Source organism: Leuciscus leuciscus (assembly GCF_965113295.1).
Source record: "Leuciscus leuciscus genome assembly, chromosome: 8".
NCBI lineage: Eukaryota > Metazoa > Chordata > Actinopteri > Cypriniformes > Leuciscidae > Leuciscus > Leuciscus leuciscus.
In genome coordinates this window covers 27,365,924-27,381,945 of record NC_138732.1, presented here as the reverse complement: position 1 = coordinate 27,381,945, position 16,022 = coordinate 27,365,924, and the positions used below count along the sequence as shown (strand labels likewise).

The following is a 16,022-nucleotide window of genomic DNA, read 5'->3' as shown; positions in this document are numbered from 1 at the left end:
AGTCAGAGTTGACTTCATGTAAATTGGATTAATTTGGCTAACCGGGTCATTGGTAGCCAGTTCATAGTATTTAGTTATTTCGCTGTGGCCAATGTCCAAGGGCTGTGGTTAATGTCAGTCCATGACTTAAGGTCCTTCCACACTGAGTCAGAAATTTTCGTATGCGTTTTTCCGTATTCGTCATTCGGTGGCTCTGAATTGTCAAAACACCATTCAAAATTCTTGCTACTGATCCGAAAAACGCAGAAAATCGAACCCGATCCGAATTTTTTTGTGACGGCAGTGTGTAAACGTGATTGACAAAATATATTTTATTCAAATTTATTTTTTAACTTGCGAAAATTTCGGACCTTTAAGCTAAGAGGACTTTGGGAAAACCAATCCTGTACATTTTGCTTACAAAAACAGGGACAAATTTACTTTGACATGAGTGGAAAGAACTGCATATCTCCTCACATGTGAAATGATACATTTGGACTGATTCAGCTACAAAGCATGGCATCATGGCTTAATAAACTTTCCGTGTCTTTTCATCATTTCAGGTTGCCGAAAACGTAGTAGGCAGGAGGTTTTCCTTTTTGATCGAATAACTGGGGAACGGATAAATGAGGTAAAATGTGTTCTGTTAGGCTGCTTAGGGGAAAGCCGAATTGAAAGTCCACTGGTTGCCATGCACTGTGTGGTAAGTCATATTTTATTAATTATTTAATTCTCAGTACTCAGAAGCAAATAGCGATGAGGTGGAGGCATTTGGAAGAGTTAGATCCGGCAGGTAGGCGCTTGTAACCTTTAGGACATGCATTCCGATGATGAAAAATTATGGAATAGTCTTCCGAGCATTCCAAAATCAGACACACTCTCTCAGTCCAGACTAAAGACAAATATCTGGACTGTCTTTAGTCTGGACTGTCTTTAGTCTGGACTGAGAGAGTGTGTCTGATTTTGGAATGCTCAGAAGACTATTCCATAATTTTAAAGACAAATGGGAGAATGATCTCCTTGTCTTTATTTAGAATATTCTATCTGTAAGATCCTGGAATTTTGTGATTAACACAATGGATTGTAGGTAATGAGGAGCTGGACCATTCAGTACTTGCTGAGTAATTAATAGAACTCTAAAATTAGCTGACAGACAGCCAATGTATGGACAATAAAATGGTCCTGATGTGATCAGTTTTTCTGTTTCTAGTAAGTTCTCTAGTGGCTAGCTCTAGCTCTGAACTATCTGATTTATTGAGCCTGCAGGACATCCACTTGGTAATAATGCATTACAAAAGTAGCAGTGTTTCATGCACACATAAATTAATCATTCAGCATCTGAAACACTTGTGTCATAATTTAGTTGTTTCCTGTTGTACATGTGTTGGAAATGTGATTTTCCTCATCCCTCTAATGACAACTTGAGCCCTCAGTTTATCAGAAACATTTTGAAATCAGTCAATTTTGAGATACATGGCTTTCAATGTACAGGAACTATATGTATCATTGTGTAACTAGAGCTGCCAGACAATTGTAATTGTAGTAAAAAGTACAATATTTTCCTGTGAGATGCAATGTTGTATAAAAATGAAAAAACACCAATTAAGTCCAAGTACCTCAAATTTGTTATTAATTAAATTGAGTAAATGTACTCGGTTGCATTCCACCACTGGGCTTAACCAGGGTTAATGCTTTAGGTACTCCTATAAAAATGCAATATTTCCCAGATTTAACAGCTGCTCATACAGTATGTCACATGCTTCTCTAAAAACAAACACACACACCCGTGGGATTCTGAAAGGAATATGAGGCTTATAGAAACCAACAGCCAGGAAGAATGGATTCTGGGAATCCTTCATGGAGTCCAGGAGTCGTACGGCCTCTGCTGTATTCTCCATGTCAGGAAGGGTTCCTAAAGGCATCTCGGACACATCCACGGGACACAGTAAATTACTGTGCAGTGCGCCATCTTTATCTTTGCAAACCTAACAGATGAATATAATTCATCTAGAACTTTACAATATACTAGTAATTGGTAATTGTGACTTTTTATCTCACAGTTCTGACTTTATTTAAAAAAGGTCAGAATTGTGAGATATGCGAGGTGGAAACAAGTGAGAATTGCCAGATATAAACTCACAATTTCTGTATTTATTTCTCACAATTCTGAGTTTATCTCACTAAATTGTCTCTATAGTGAGATACTGTGGAGAAAAGAAAGTCAGAATTGTGAGATAAAAAAAAAAAAAAAAAATCACTATTGCACTTTTTAATTGTTTTATTCTATGGTGGAAACAAGCTTCCATAGGAAATAAACATTACAATAATAGATTCTTATTTGTAACTCACTAAATGCAACTTAATTTTTGTCCTTTTCTTATCAAGCTAACAAGTTGAATCAGCTCTCATGAACTTTACAATTAGAAATTAAATATTCACAATTTGTTCATTATATTTAAATGTGGGTAATTTTTCTATATTAAATATTTTACATTGAAGGTGATCCATGCTTTAACTTAAAGGGATATTTCACCCAAAATGGAAGTCAGTGGGTGCCATCAACTGTCTACTTACAAACATTCTTCAGAATATCTTCTTTTATGTTCAACAGAATAAAGAAATTCAGGTTAGGAACAACATGAGGGTAAATGATTTAAATGATGACAGAATTTTACTTTTTTGGTGAACTATCCCTTTGAGTATAATGTCTAACAGCATTTTCTTTACCATTTATTTTTTAATTACATTATTTTACTTACTTAATTTGCACACAGACCTTAGAAACACAAGAAGCTCTCAAAGGATTAACCAGCAGGTGTCAGAATTGTATAAAAGTGAGAGAGATCACGAGATTAAATAATGGTTTAACCATACTCCAAGACATATGGTAAAAGGTTAACAAAAAATTAACTGTTGATTAAAATGCAGAATTTGGTTTTACATTGTGGGTGTTAATAATGAATAGGCTTGGACGAAGTGCTGGTAACCTAATTCACAGGACAATAGTGACACCAAAAGAAAAATATTCATGATTCTGAAGCTGAAAATACAGAATTATCTTAGACGAACGAACATGCTTGCACTCTTTCACTGACTAGATATATTTATAATAATCAATGTATAGGCTACTTTGCTCACAGATGCAAGCTGGTCGATGTTTGGTGATTTGACCACTGGATCAGAGTAGCAACCTAAAGTTGGTCTCAAATCATCAGCAAGTAGATACAAAATGTTGAACTTTTTGCTGTCTTTTGCAAACACAGCTTGCTCCGAAACGTGTAAAATGAAAACAAACAACCACATCAAACATTATATTAATATATGTGTATTTAATAAAGTGATATAGTTTAAAGTCAATACTATCGCATCTGCATCTTTATTTTATGTTGTAACATGTCCAGCTACTTCCAGTGTTTTCTGTTTTGCTTCCTGGTTTTCGACTGGCTGCGATCACAGTGGGACTGCCCTTAAAGGCGCAGTACACGTTTTTCTCTTGTCTGTCTACTGTAGTCAGGGTTGGGATCCGAGAGAAAAAATTGAGTAATACAGTACTACATATAAAATATTAGATATCCCGAGGTTGACAACATTGAATGTAGGCTATCTTACAGCCTATTTGTTTGGAAAAGCGTTTTAATCTCTGCATTTTAAATTTGAAAGCAAAATCACCTGTATTGTCTTTTCAATGCAGTGCATGCTGCATTTGAATATAATGATATTATTTTTGCATTGTGGCGGAATTTACGCAGGTCTTATGCAATGCCAAAAGTGTATTGATTGTAACCTAATTCTATTCCATAGATGTTTGGTTAATGCATTATAACGTGAACCAACAACGAGTAATTACAGCATTTATTAACCTTTTACTAAATAAAAATGCTTGTGTTCATGTTAGTTCACAGGGAATGAACTAATGTTAACAACTTTTGCTAAGAATTTTTTTTTTTTTTTGCTAAACTTTATAGCTAAGATTAGCTGATATGCTTTCAATAAGATAAGATAAGCTAATAAATTCTGTAGACGTATAGTTCATGTTAACTAAAAGGGGTAACAAATGAAACCTTATATCTTCAAACCGTCTCTGGTGACTAAACAAAAGGGAATTCCACAATGTCAGCAGTTGATTTTGCCCCACCTTCACAGAAGAACTGCGAAAACAGAAAGAGAAACCAGTTCAACTACGATCACAAGTTCACACAGATCAGCGGTCTTGATTGTTTTGTTTAGTTTTTTTCACAACATTTTCGAGTCATCATGGGTAAGACAAATAATATGTTATGCTAAATAATACCTTACTTAATGTGATACTAATAGTAGCCTAGCAGGCTAATTACATTAATGTTCTGTTTGTAAATCAATTATTTATTGACTTTTTAAAGGCCTTCAGACGATACTTGCCATGTTTTTTCTAGCATGCATTTATGGAGACATCATGAAAATAGACACCACCGGTGCTTCAGAGGTGACAGCAAAACAGGATAAACTAACCGTAAAGGGTATGACTGACTAACTGTGTCTAGTAACCAAACTTTACCAATATATATATATATATATATATATGCACCTTATTGCATTTTATATTAACAATGATTTATTCTTTTCAAAGGTGTTGAAGCCTCCAAAAAGCTGGCTGAGCATGATCTGGCCCGCATGGAGAAATACAAGAGTATAATCACTAAAGTTGGTAGAGCAAAGCAGATGGACCCGGCTGTGATCGCAGGGATCATATCCAGAGAGTCCAGAGCCGGAGCCGCTCTGGAGGATGGGTGGGGCGACCATGGCAATGGCTTTGGTCTCATGCAGGTTGGTTAGAGGTATAGATCTAGTTTATTTGAAAACAATAACTCCAGGACAGGGAGATCTTAGTATGAGGGATATACGGTGTGCAAGTGCACATAAGATGACATTTAGGGTGTTTAAACTAGATCAGAAAATACTAATCAGAGACAATACATGCAAAGTTTTAAGAAAGCATTAATATTGTATATTGTTTTGCATTAAGGAACCTAAAAATAATGAGCATTCTTTGGTCTTTTTGTGGCCAGTTAATGAGAAAATGTTTGGTTAGTTGGGAGGGACTGGGAAATAACACAATATCAACCGCATGAATTCAACATATCAAAGCATGTACACAGTTTGTCAGGCCATGACTCCACCTAATGAGTAAATCCGAAGACTTGTGTTACATAAAAAGATGATGTTGGGTTGTTGCTTTTTCAATTATTGTGTAAACTTGATTTTCCCAACTTCCCTTTTCAAAGCAACAGTTCCCCTGCAGTGCTTCCTTAATTTGCCACATGTTGACCCAATTTATTAATCTGTAACCTGTTTAGTTGTTATTCTCTCTTTTTTTCAGGTTGACAAACGCTACCACAAGCTAGTAGGTGCATGGGACAGTGAGGAACATGTCACCCAAGGAACTGAGATACTCATTGGCTTCATTAAAGAAATTAAAGCAAAGTTTCCCCAGTGGACCCAAGAGCAATGCTTTAAAGGTATAGGGTTAGGATACACTCGTATCTCAGATTATCCATAAATTAACTCTAATTAAAACTTTGATTAATTTACAATTAGTGGATAAGTACACAAGGTCTTGTTTTTTCCAGTTTTTAAGATTTTTATTGATTTATTGATTAATTGGATTGTTGAATTTAACTGTAAAATGTACATTTAGAAGATTTCACAAAGGTTTTAGAAGTAATGTTAACTTTGCAGAGTATAAATGTAAATGGTATGTTATTGCCTAGTTTGATTTGAAGCGAGTGTTTCATGTGTCATTTTATAATATCTGTTCCAGGGGGAATATCAGCCTACAACGCAGGTGTGAAAAACGTCCGTACATACGAGCGCATGGATGTGGGCACCACAGGCGGTGATTACTCCAATGATGTTGTGGCCCGAGCCCAGTGGTTCAAAAGCAAGGGTTACTGAAGAACACTGTTCACTGTTCTGTATTCTGTTTTTCTGTACTTTGGGGAATGAAATTAAAGTCATTTATTCATTTGAGCATGTGTCTTTTATGTAACATAAATTTAATGAACAGCCTTTCTTCTCTGTAAAGCACAAAACGTCTGAGAAGGGAACAAGACGTCTGACTTTTTACGTTATGTGGAAAGCCTCATCATGAATTTGTCCGAAGCACGTGTGCAACTATTCCAATCTGGATTGTCGCAGTGTCACCCTGACGGCGTACTAGATTTTATTAGGTGTTGTTTGTCCCGTATATGCCATTCACTTTTACATGATGTTTAATTAAAGGGGTCATATGATGCTGTTTTCAAAGATCATTATTTTGTATATTGGGTATAATAGAATATGTTAACATGCTTTAATGTTAAAAAATAATAATAATATTTTTCACATACTCTAGGTTCTCTATGCCCAGTCTTTCTAAAACGTGAAGATTTCTACTTTCCGAAAAGTGTGGTGTGCTCTGATTGGCCAGCCCTTACCATAGTCGCAAGCTTCAGCTTCAGCTGTGGAGAATTACAGTGTGAAAGAGAAAACATAGTGCATCTATATTTGTCATCTTTTCACCACAAGTTATGAGGAGAAAAGAGGATACACTTTTTTGTAAACATAAATCATCTCTGCACTTTTGATCAGTGGAACGACAAACATTTGTGTTACTAGGTTACTAGCTTGAATAGCTAGGGAACGGAAGTGAACGCTGGCGCGACTCACTGCCGCTGCTCTGATATACTGTCACCGATTGCTGCGTTCATACCAGCTACACCTGGCTCTTTTGCTTCTCTACCTGACCTTGCTGTATGAGCCAGAATGTGGATCAGCAAGTCAGCGATACTCATGTGGACTGCTGCGCTTCTCCTGACAAGTTCCTTCAATACTCGGCTGCTGAGCTTCTCAAACTTTGCTTCAATCCGACTGTCTCAGCAGTTCTACAATCGACGCTGCACTCTGGTCCGGAAAACGCTCGCATACCTCGTCGGAGATATTTTCATCGCGGGTCCCGACGGAGTTTCAACATCAATGCCTCCACTTCAATCAACTCATTCTGGTCCTCATCTCGCCGTCAACTATGATCATCCAGCAGGAGGGTGGACCATAGTGTGCTAACCAGTCTACCCAGGTCTGCTAATGCTAGCTCTGTCTCTCACAAGAACAACTTTAGTGATCTCCATTTTGGATTATACAACATCCGATCACTTTCGGGCAAAGGACTTTTTCTCCAGGATCTCATTAATGACCGCAAATATGACTTCTTTAGTCTGACAGAGACTTGGCAGCAACCAAATGACTTTTCCCAGTTGAACGAAGCAACTCCCCCCAGGTTTGTTTACAGCTGTCAAACCCCCGCGCTACAGGTCGCGGGGGAGGTCTCGCGATAATCTATCGCGAGAGCTGGAAAGTCTCACCTGTCTCTGTGCCACTCTACCAGTCATTTGAGTCTCTTGTCATTAAACTAAATGGTCCATCCCCTATCATTGTAGCCACTGTGTATCGTCCACCTAAGCCCAATTCAGAATTCATCAATGAATTTTCTGCTTTTCTTACACTTATTTCACCTCTCTCCCCTAATGTTATTCTTCTTGGTGATTTTAACATCCATATTCATAATGGCAATAACTACCTCTCAAAAGACTTTATATCATGCCTTGATAGTTTTGATTTGCAGCAGTTTATTAATTTCCCCACCCATTCAAAAGGCCATACCTTGGATCTACTTTGCTGCTCTGGTGTCACTCCTTTTAACTGTACTGCATTTGACCTTCCCATCTCTGACCATAAATTTATCTCATTTAATGCTAAGGCGACACTGCTCAAAACGAAACTGTCACGTACAATCTCTTTTCGCAACATCAAGTCCATTGACCCAGCAGCTTTAGACTCTGGTATTGCCAATCTTCCCAATATCGACTTCACATCCACCCCTGATGAACTGCTCAGTCACTACAGTTGTGGACTACACCATCTCCTCGATACCCTGGCCCCATTAAAAACACGGACTGTTGTCTTTTCCCAATCTGCACCCTGGTTTACTTCTGAACATCGTCAACTGAAAGCCAGAGGTCACCAACTGGAACGCCTCTATAGAAAAACTGGTTTGACCATCCACAAACAAATGTTTTATACCCATTTACTTTCCTATAAAGATTCTCTTTCTACTGCAAAGTCCAACTATTATACAGATTTAATCAGATCAGGCTCTGGTAACTCTCAAGCACTTTTTTCACTGGTGTATAAAACACTACGTCCACCTGATTCTCTCCCACTTCATTTTTACTCCACTGACTCCTGTAATTCTATTATGACATTTTTTACTACTAAAATTGATCGTATACATCAACAGTTACCCCATCAGATCTCACCCCTCAAATTATCCTCTGATTTTCAAATAACTTCTTGTCATTTTTTCTCTGACTTTACCCTCCCCTCTGCTGCTGAAATAACCAACCTTGTCCGCAAATCTAAACCATCAACCTGCCTGCTTGATCCTCTCCCGACTACACTGGTTAAAGCTTGCATTCACTCCCTGACCCCTCTTATAACTGCAATTATCCATTCCTCTCTTATCACTGGTATTGTTCCATCACCCCTCAAATCAGCTGCAATAACCCCCATTCTCAAGAAACCTGGAGCTGACCCCAGCAACTTCAACAATGTCCGCCCAATTTCCAACCTCCCCTTCCTTTCAAAAATCATGGAAAAAACAGTTGCCTCTCAGATTCATGACCACCTCACCCACAATAGTCTCTATGAACAGTTCCAATCAGGTTTTCGTCCCCTTCATAGCACCGAAACAGCTCTTGTTAAAATAACCAATGACCAATAACCGGACTCTGGATTTCTAACAATCCTCATCCTCCTGGACCTGAGTGCGGCTTTTGACACCATTTCCCACACCATCCTCATCGACCGACTAGCTTCCCTTGGATTATCTGATACACCCCTGCACTGGTTTAAATCATATCTTTCTGGCCGTACTCAGTTTTTACAACTTAAAACTTTCAGATCCCATTCCACCCCCCTTTCCTCTGGTGTTCCCCAAGGTTCTGTCCTTGGACCCCTTTTGTTCATTATCTACCTTCTCCCTCTTGGCCATATTTTTCGTAAACATAACATCCAGTTTCATTGCTATGCAGATGACACCCAGCTCTACCTATCCACTAAACCCACCACATCCATCCCTCCCACCTCTCTATCCAACTGTCTTCAGGAAATCAGATCCTGGTTCTCCCTTAACTTTCTCAAGCTCAACAGTGACAAAAAAAAAATTCCTCCTTTTTGGCACTAAATCCATCCTATCTAAAATAAATGACTTCTCCATCTCCATCGACAATTCATCTGTGTTCCCCTCCCCTCAGGTCAAGAGTCTGGGTGTCATCATAGATAGCACTCTGTCATTCCAGTCCCACATTAATAACATCACTCGGTCAGCATATTTCCATTTACGTAACATCTCTCGCTTACGCCCATCTCTTTCCCCCAACAGTGCTGAAATTCTGGTTCACACCCTGGTCACCTCTCGCCTAGACTATTGCAACTCTCTCCTCTATGGTCTACCTGACAAATCCATCCATAAACTACAACTAGTCCAAAACTCTGCTGCCCGTATCATTACCAGAACCCCCTCCATCAGTCACATAACACCAATCCTGCAGCAACTTCATTGGCTCCCCTTCAAATACCGCATAATTTATAAGATTCTCCTCCTTACATTTAAAGGAGCTGTATGTAAGAAATGTATTTCAATTAATCATAAAATGGCCCTGATATGTCACTAGACATTAAGAAATCATGTTCATTTCAAATACTTCTATCACTGACAACAGTAGTCCGGCCAGGATATTGTCATTTAAAAAGTGAAGTTGCAGCCCTCAACTGATGTTGATGTTGTCATGTTGTGTTTTGGCCTGATGCTCCACCCTCCACCTATCTACCAATCACGAAGTCAGTAGTGTTTCGGCACCCGGGTTGCCAGCTCTGCTCTAGTTACCACAGCTACACACAGCCTACGTTCCTGCAGGATCCTGCAGCCTATCTGGCAACCTGGAGTCAGGGGGGAGGGGGAGGGGATACACCGCTCTACAGTAATTTGAAAGTGATTGCAGTACCAGTTTTGGCCACAATCTTACATACAGCTCCTTTAAAGCTATCAACAATTCTGCCCCTAAGTATCTCACTGAGCTCCTCCATATCAAGATACGCACTCGTTCTCTCAGGTCCTCTTCCTCCATTCAGCTCATCCTCCCACATGCTCGTCTGGTTACCATGGGGTTTAGAGCTTTCAGTTATTCAGCCCCACACCTCTGGAACTCTCTGCCCCACTACATTCAACACTCCATGTCCATAACCATTTTCAAAACTCACTTAAAAACCCATCTTTTCAGACAGGCTTACTGTCTTTAATTTTTTATTTGTTTTGACTGTAATGACCCCACCCTTCCTCTTGTTCTTTTATTATTAATAGTATTATCATGTTATTTTATTGCCAGTTTTCTATGATTGCTTGTTTAATGGAATGAGTGTTTTATTGTTGCTTTTGTAAGGTGACCTTGAGTGTTGAGAAAGGCGCCTATGAATAAAATGCATTATTATTATTATTATTATTATTATTATTATTATTACTCTATATTGCACAAAACTCCGCATTTGAACAGTCAATAGCAAATACCTTAACAAATAATTACACATACTTACAGGCTCTGATTCAGAAGTGTTTTTTAATTTTTTTATAGCCTTTGTGCACAGCCCGCCTTGTACTCTCCTAGATTCAGGAAACTGTCCTCCGTAAATTGCGCTGCACACACACGAACATTTGGATTGTACTGTTCTAGAACAGTGTTGTAAATAAATCTTTACCACTGATTCCTAATTGCGGCCACTTTCGGTAGGCTAAATAAAGTGCCGCTTTTGCTTTCGCATAGAAACACACAGCATCACATGACATGGCGGTGACAACACTACTACGACAACTGAAGCCACGCCTTCTTTCTTTGCTTATGCATTTGGGCGGTATTATGCAAATATTTTCAATCGAGTGGGAGAAAAGGGGTCTTGTTGCTGTTTTTTTTGTGTGTTTTTTCTCTCTCTTCTCTTCCTTTTTCTTTGGTCTCCGCTCAATTTTTGTCAGTTTCACAGTAAAGAATTATTTCACATTCAAAATTTGATCCATATCGTGTATGACACAACCTAAAATGACGCAACATCTAAGTGGAAGGAGTTTCACATTTGTTAGTTGGAACTGTAATGGAGTGAACAATCCCGTTAAGCGTAGAAAGATATTACATCACCTCCAACATTTAGGAGCCCACATTGTCTATCTTCAAGAAACACATCTTAAAATTCACGACCACCTATTGTTAAGGAGAAGATGGGTTGGGCAGGTATTTCACTCCAAATTTCAGGGTAAAGCCAGGGGCGCTGCAATTCTTATACACCGATCAGTTCCTTTTGTGTGCTCTGATGTCATAGCAGATCCCAATGGGAGATTTGTCATTGTCACAGGTAAAATCAGTAATTTTCCAGTTATTCTCGCCAATGTCTATGCGCCTAAGGGATAACGATAATTTTTTTTAGACATTTATTTTCTGTACTGCCTGATACCTCTTCTCAACATCTTATTTTGGGAGGTGATTTTAATTGCTGGATTAATCCCAAACTCGACCGCTCCTCTGTTAGACATAATACACCATCAAAGTCTGCAAAGGTGATTTAGTCTTTTATGGAGGAGTTTAAGGTCTCGGATCCTTGGCCTTTTTTTTAACCCGTCTGGGAAAGAATACTCTTTCTTTTCTCAGGTTCATCATACTTTTACTCGGATGGACTTTTTTTGATATAACAGGTTAATTTCTTCAGTTGAGTTATGCTCATACAACGCTATTGTTATTTCAGACCATGCCCCGGTTAGTATGAAGATTTGTGTTAAGGAACTTGAGGGCACACGCCACCGTGGCGTTTAAATACCCGTTTGTTGTCAGATGAGCATTTTGCGGAATTTGTGTCTAATCAGATAGATTTGTTTATATTAACCAACAAGTCTTCAGATGTTTCAGCATCCCTCCTTTGGGAAACTATGAAGGCGTACTTAAGAGGGGAAATCATCTCATACACTGCATATAACTGCATATAGGGAAAAAATGAGGAAACGTAAACTATCAGAGATTGTTCCGAAAATCGCCCATATAGATAATAGCCGCTTTCCGACGGGAGGAACCTTTTCACAGTTCCTAGAACTATTGGCTAAAGTACCCGGATGTCGGCGTGTTCGCACCGCAGGAACTAGGAACGATTTTAGTTCTAGGAATTCCATTTGAGGAACTAATTTAGGTCCTACTTCAGAGTAGGGTCTAAACCAGCACTATAGGAACTACCCGTGACGGTAGTGTACGCTGATTGACCAAACACACCCGCCATTTTTAAAACAGCTATATGTAAACACACAGATTATAGCCTATATATTTACTCCATAAACGAACTATACAAACATGGAAAACAGTGATAGATGGGTCTCTAAACCTTTATGCTGAAGAGAAAATCCAACGCAACTTTGAGGGGACCAAGCCAAACATGATTATGTTTATCTGCCCAGCTACCAACACTGGACATCAACCACACGGCATAGGCTAATAACCTTTTTTTCATATACTGTGTACTTTCTATAACAGTTCTATCTAATAACATATTAAACAGTACTGTTAGACAGATCGCTAACTTATGCCGCGTTCCAGGCAACCTGTAACCCGTGTTTTTCCAACTCGTAACTGGGAGTACATCGTTCCAGGCAACCTGTAACCCGTGTTTTTCCAACCTTATACCCGTGAAAGTGCACTGGAACGGCAGTCAAACCCGTGACTTCCCTCCCGTGAACTCGTACTAGATCGATGTACTCCCAGTTACGAGTTGGAAAAACACGGGTTACAGGTTGCCTGGAACGCGGCATAATAAACACAGAGAATGCGAGCATTGTTTGCTCTGGCGTTCTCAGCGCCGCCAAAATAAAGGTCCGTCGCGCCGTCAAAATAAAACTCACCGTGCTTGCGTCACTCCCTTACCCCTACTACCAGTTCCTATGGCCACTTGGCCAGTGCGAATGCAAACAGCAAAACTGAGTTTGGGGGAGAGTAGTTCATAGAACTGTTTAGAAGTGGACAGTTCCTAGAACTAAGTTCCTGTAACTACTTGGTCGGAAAGCGGCTAATATCTATGCAGTTTCTGCATCCCCAAATACATACAGGGAGCGTCTTGCTCCACAGGCAGAATTTGACATTATTTCATCATGCTATGCAGAGAATTTAATGCTTAGATCTAGATACAAGTACTGTGAACAGGGTGATAAGGCAAGTAAGCTGCTGGCCCATCAATCAAGACAGGATTCATCCTCACATCTCATTCCTCAGATTCAAACCTCATTAGGGGTAACAACAAACCCCCAGCTAATTAATGATAATTTTAAAGAATATTTTATTTCCCTATATACATCTGAACAAACTGATAACCCCCTTGCTTTTGATTCTGCTGCCCATTTGGAAGAACCTATCACTATAGAAGAACTCACTCGAGCTGTTACCTCTATGCAAAATTGTAAATGTCCAGGGCCGGATGGGTATCCAGTAGAGTTTTATAAAATAAATTTAGACAAATTGGCCCCCATGATGATTGACATGCATTTTGAATAATTTGATTCACTCAAGCTCCCTCAAACACTTAATCAGGCTTCTATCTCTTTGATATTAAAGAAGAATAAAGATCTCTTGCATTGAACTTCTTACCGTCTGATCAGTCTTCTTAATGTTGACTTTAAACTCTTATCAAAGTTGTTGGCAGTACGTTTAGAGTCCATCTTACCATCCATTATCTCTCTGGATCAGACTGGGTTTATTAAAAATAGACACTCATTTTTTAATATTAGGAGACTGTTTAATATTCCCTCTTCTTCTGTTGTCCCAGAGGCTGTAATTTCATTAGATGCAGAGAAAGCATTTGACCGGGTGGAGTGGAAGTATCTTTTTTACACTTGGGAAAATTTGGTTTCGGTCGCAAATTTATTTCTTGGGTGAGGTTACTGTATTCTGGCCCACAAGCTTCTGTCAGGACCAATAATACTCGTTCAGGATATTTTCCCCTCCACCGGTCCACTCGCCAGGGATGCCCTCTGAGTCCGCTTCTCTTTGCCATTGCTATTGAGCCCCTCTCTATTTCACTGCGATCCGATTCTTCTATAATGGGCATAAAAAGAATGGGTACAGAACAAACGAGATTTTTCCCCTGAATTCTGCAGCTAGGAACTACCCTTTACATATTTTTCCATTTAAGATCTCCCAACATACATTTACCTATCTTGGAGTTTGCATCACGGATACATTTAAAGACCTTTTTAAATTTAACTTTGCTAATTTGCTTCTCCAGATGGAGAAAGATTTTGAGCGCTGGTCACTGCTTCCCCGTCCTTGGCTGGAAGAATCAACTCGGTTAAAATGAATATCCTTCCAAAATTCTCTTATTATTTTCAGTGCATACCCATTTTCCTTCCTCAACACTTTTTTTGTCAGATTGATTCCCTATTTTTGGGTTTTATTTGGAATAAAAAGATACCCAGAATTCGTAAGGCTTTTCTTCAGAGACCTAAAATACTTGGGGGAATGGCTCTACCTAACTTTCAGTTTTATTACTGGGCTACAAATCTTAGGGTCATGCAATACTGGTTAAATCAAGATTTTTCTCATGATTAATTTGTATGGCTTACCATGGAAGCTACCTCATGTATGCCTACTTCGCTAGCAGCCTTAGTACATGCTCCCATTAAATGCTCATCTTCTCCCTACACCAAAAATATTATCGTTAAAACTACATTGAGAATCTGGAGGCAATTCAGACACCACTTTGGTTTACAAACCTCTTCTATTTCTGCACCTATAGCAGCAAATTTTGCTTTCTTACCATCATTAATGGATAGGACTTTCTCTCAGTGGTCAGCATTGGGTATTATAACATTTAAGGATTTTTATATAGATAATGTATTTGCGTCTTTCCAGCAATTACGGGAAAAATGTGCATTGCCCAAACACAAGTTTTTTGGATATTTGCAGGTTCGTAGTTTTGTTCGGTACACGCACCCTCAGTTTCCTAGGCTCCCTAGTGTCACTCCCATTGACTCCTTCCTCAAACCTATCCATGTTATGAAGGGTATGATTTCACATTTTTATGAAGCAATCTGCTCCTTACGTGAAAGCTCACTTGCATCTATTAAATCTCAGTGGGAGGAGGACATAGGAGAAAATATTCCAGAAGAACAATGGGAAAAGATTCTACGTTGTGTGCACTCCTCATACTTCTGCGCCAGACAGGGTCTGATGCAGTGTAAAATCCTTCATCGCACCCACTGGACCAAAGTTAGACTTTCTAAAATATATTCTGAGGTAGATCCCATGTGTGATCGCTGTCATCAAGCCCCTGCATCTACTGTGCATATGTTTTGGTCTTGTCCATCTCTACACAAATATTGGTCTCTGATCTTTAAAACATTATCTGAAGTTCTTGGAATTTATGTTAAACCTTTGCCTGTCACAGCTTTATTTGGTACTCTCTCTCTTTCACTTGACATGCCCAAATATAAGACTGATTTTGTAGCTTTTGTCACTCTTCTGGCAAGACGCCTAATTTTAATAAATTGGAAATCGCCTACACTCATTCTTAATGGATAAATTAGGCTATATCTTTCATTTCATCAAACTAGAAAAAATCAGGCATACAATGAAGGGATCTTCTGACAACTTCTATAAAATTTGGGGTCCTTTCCTAGATTGTGTAGTGAAATGGTTTTAAACGCCTGTCTATATCTCCTCTGGCAGTAAAGAATCTTCTTACACGTGATATTAACCTGAATATGTTTTCGGATGACCAAGCTTTATATGGCTCCTTATTTATTTTATTATTAATATTTATTTTATTTATTTCTTTTTTGTTATTTTGTTACTTTTTGGTTTATGTTGCTGTTCTTGTTTATTGTTTATACTTCTGTCATTGTTTTATTCTCTCATGCTGAATGCTGTTTGGACGTAATTTGCATCATATGACAGATC

The 16,022-nt window shown here is 38.8% G+C and overlaps 1 protein-coding gene across 2 annotated transcripts; it reads left to right on the top strand.

The window, feature by feature from the left end:
• The first annotated feature begins 4,099 nt into the window (after positions 1 to 4,099).
• Positions 4,100 to 5,985, top strand: LOC309505075 (lysozyme g-like). 2 transcript variants are annotated; one of them, XM_082178460.1, is made up of 5 exons: positions 4,100 to 4,237; positions 4,359 to 4,475; positions 4,586 to 4,782; positions 5,336 to 5,474; positions 5,777 to 5,985. In XM_082178460.1, the coding sequence occupies exons 1-5, from the start codon at positions 4,234 to 4,236 to the stop codon at positions 5,908 to 5,910; spliced, it is 591 nt and encodes a 196-aa protein (XP_082034586.1). In that variant the 5' UTR covers positions 4,100 to 4,233; the 3' UTR covers positions 5,911 to 5,985. The 2 variants fall into 2 exon arrangements, with proteins under 2 accessions (XP_082034586.1, XP_082034587.1); XM_082178461.1 differs by having other exon boundaries at positions 4,112 to 4,237; positions 4,392 to 4,475.
• The last annotated feature ends 10,037 nt before the right edge of the window (positions 5,986 to 16,022 follow it).

Coding starts and splice junctions, on each gene's coding strand:
- LOC309505075 (XM_082178460.1), top strand. Junction 4,476..4,585: donor GGATAAACTAACCGTAAAGG/GTATGACTGACT, acceptor TTCTTTTCAAAG/GTGTTGAAGCCTCCAAAAAG. Junction 4,783..5,335: donor ATGGCTTTGGTCTCATGCAG/GTTGGTTAGAGG, acceptor TCTTTTTTTCAG/GTTGACAAACGCTACCACAA.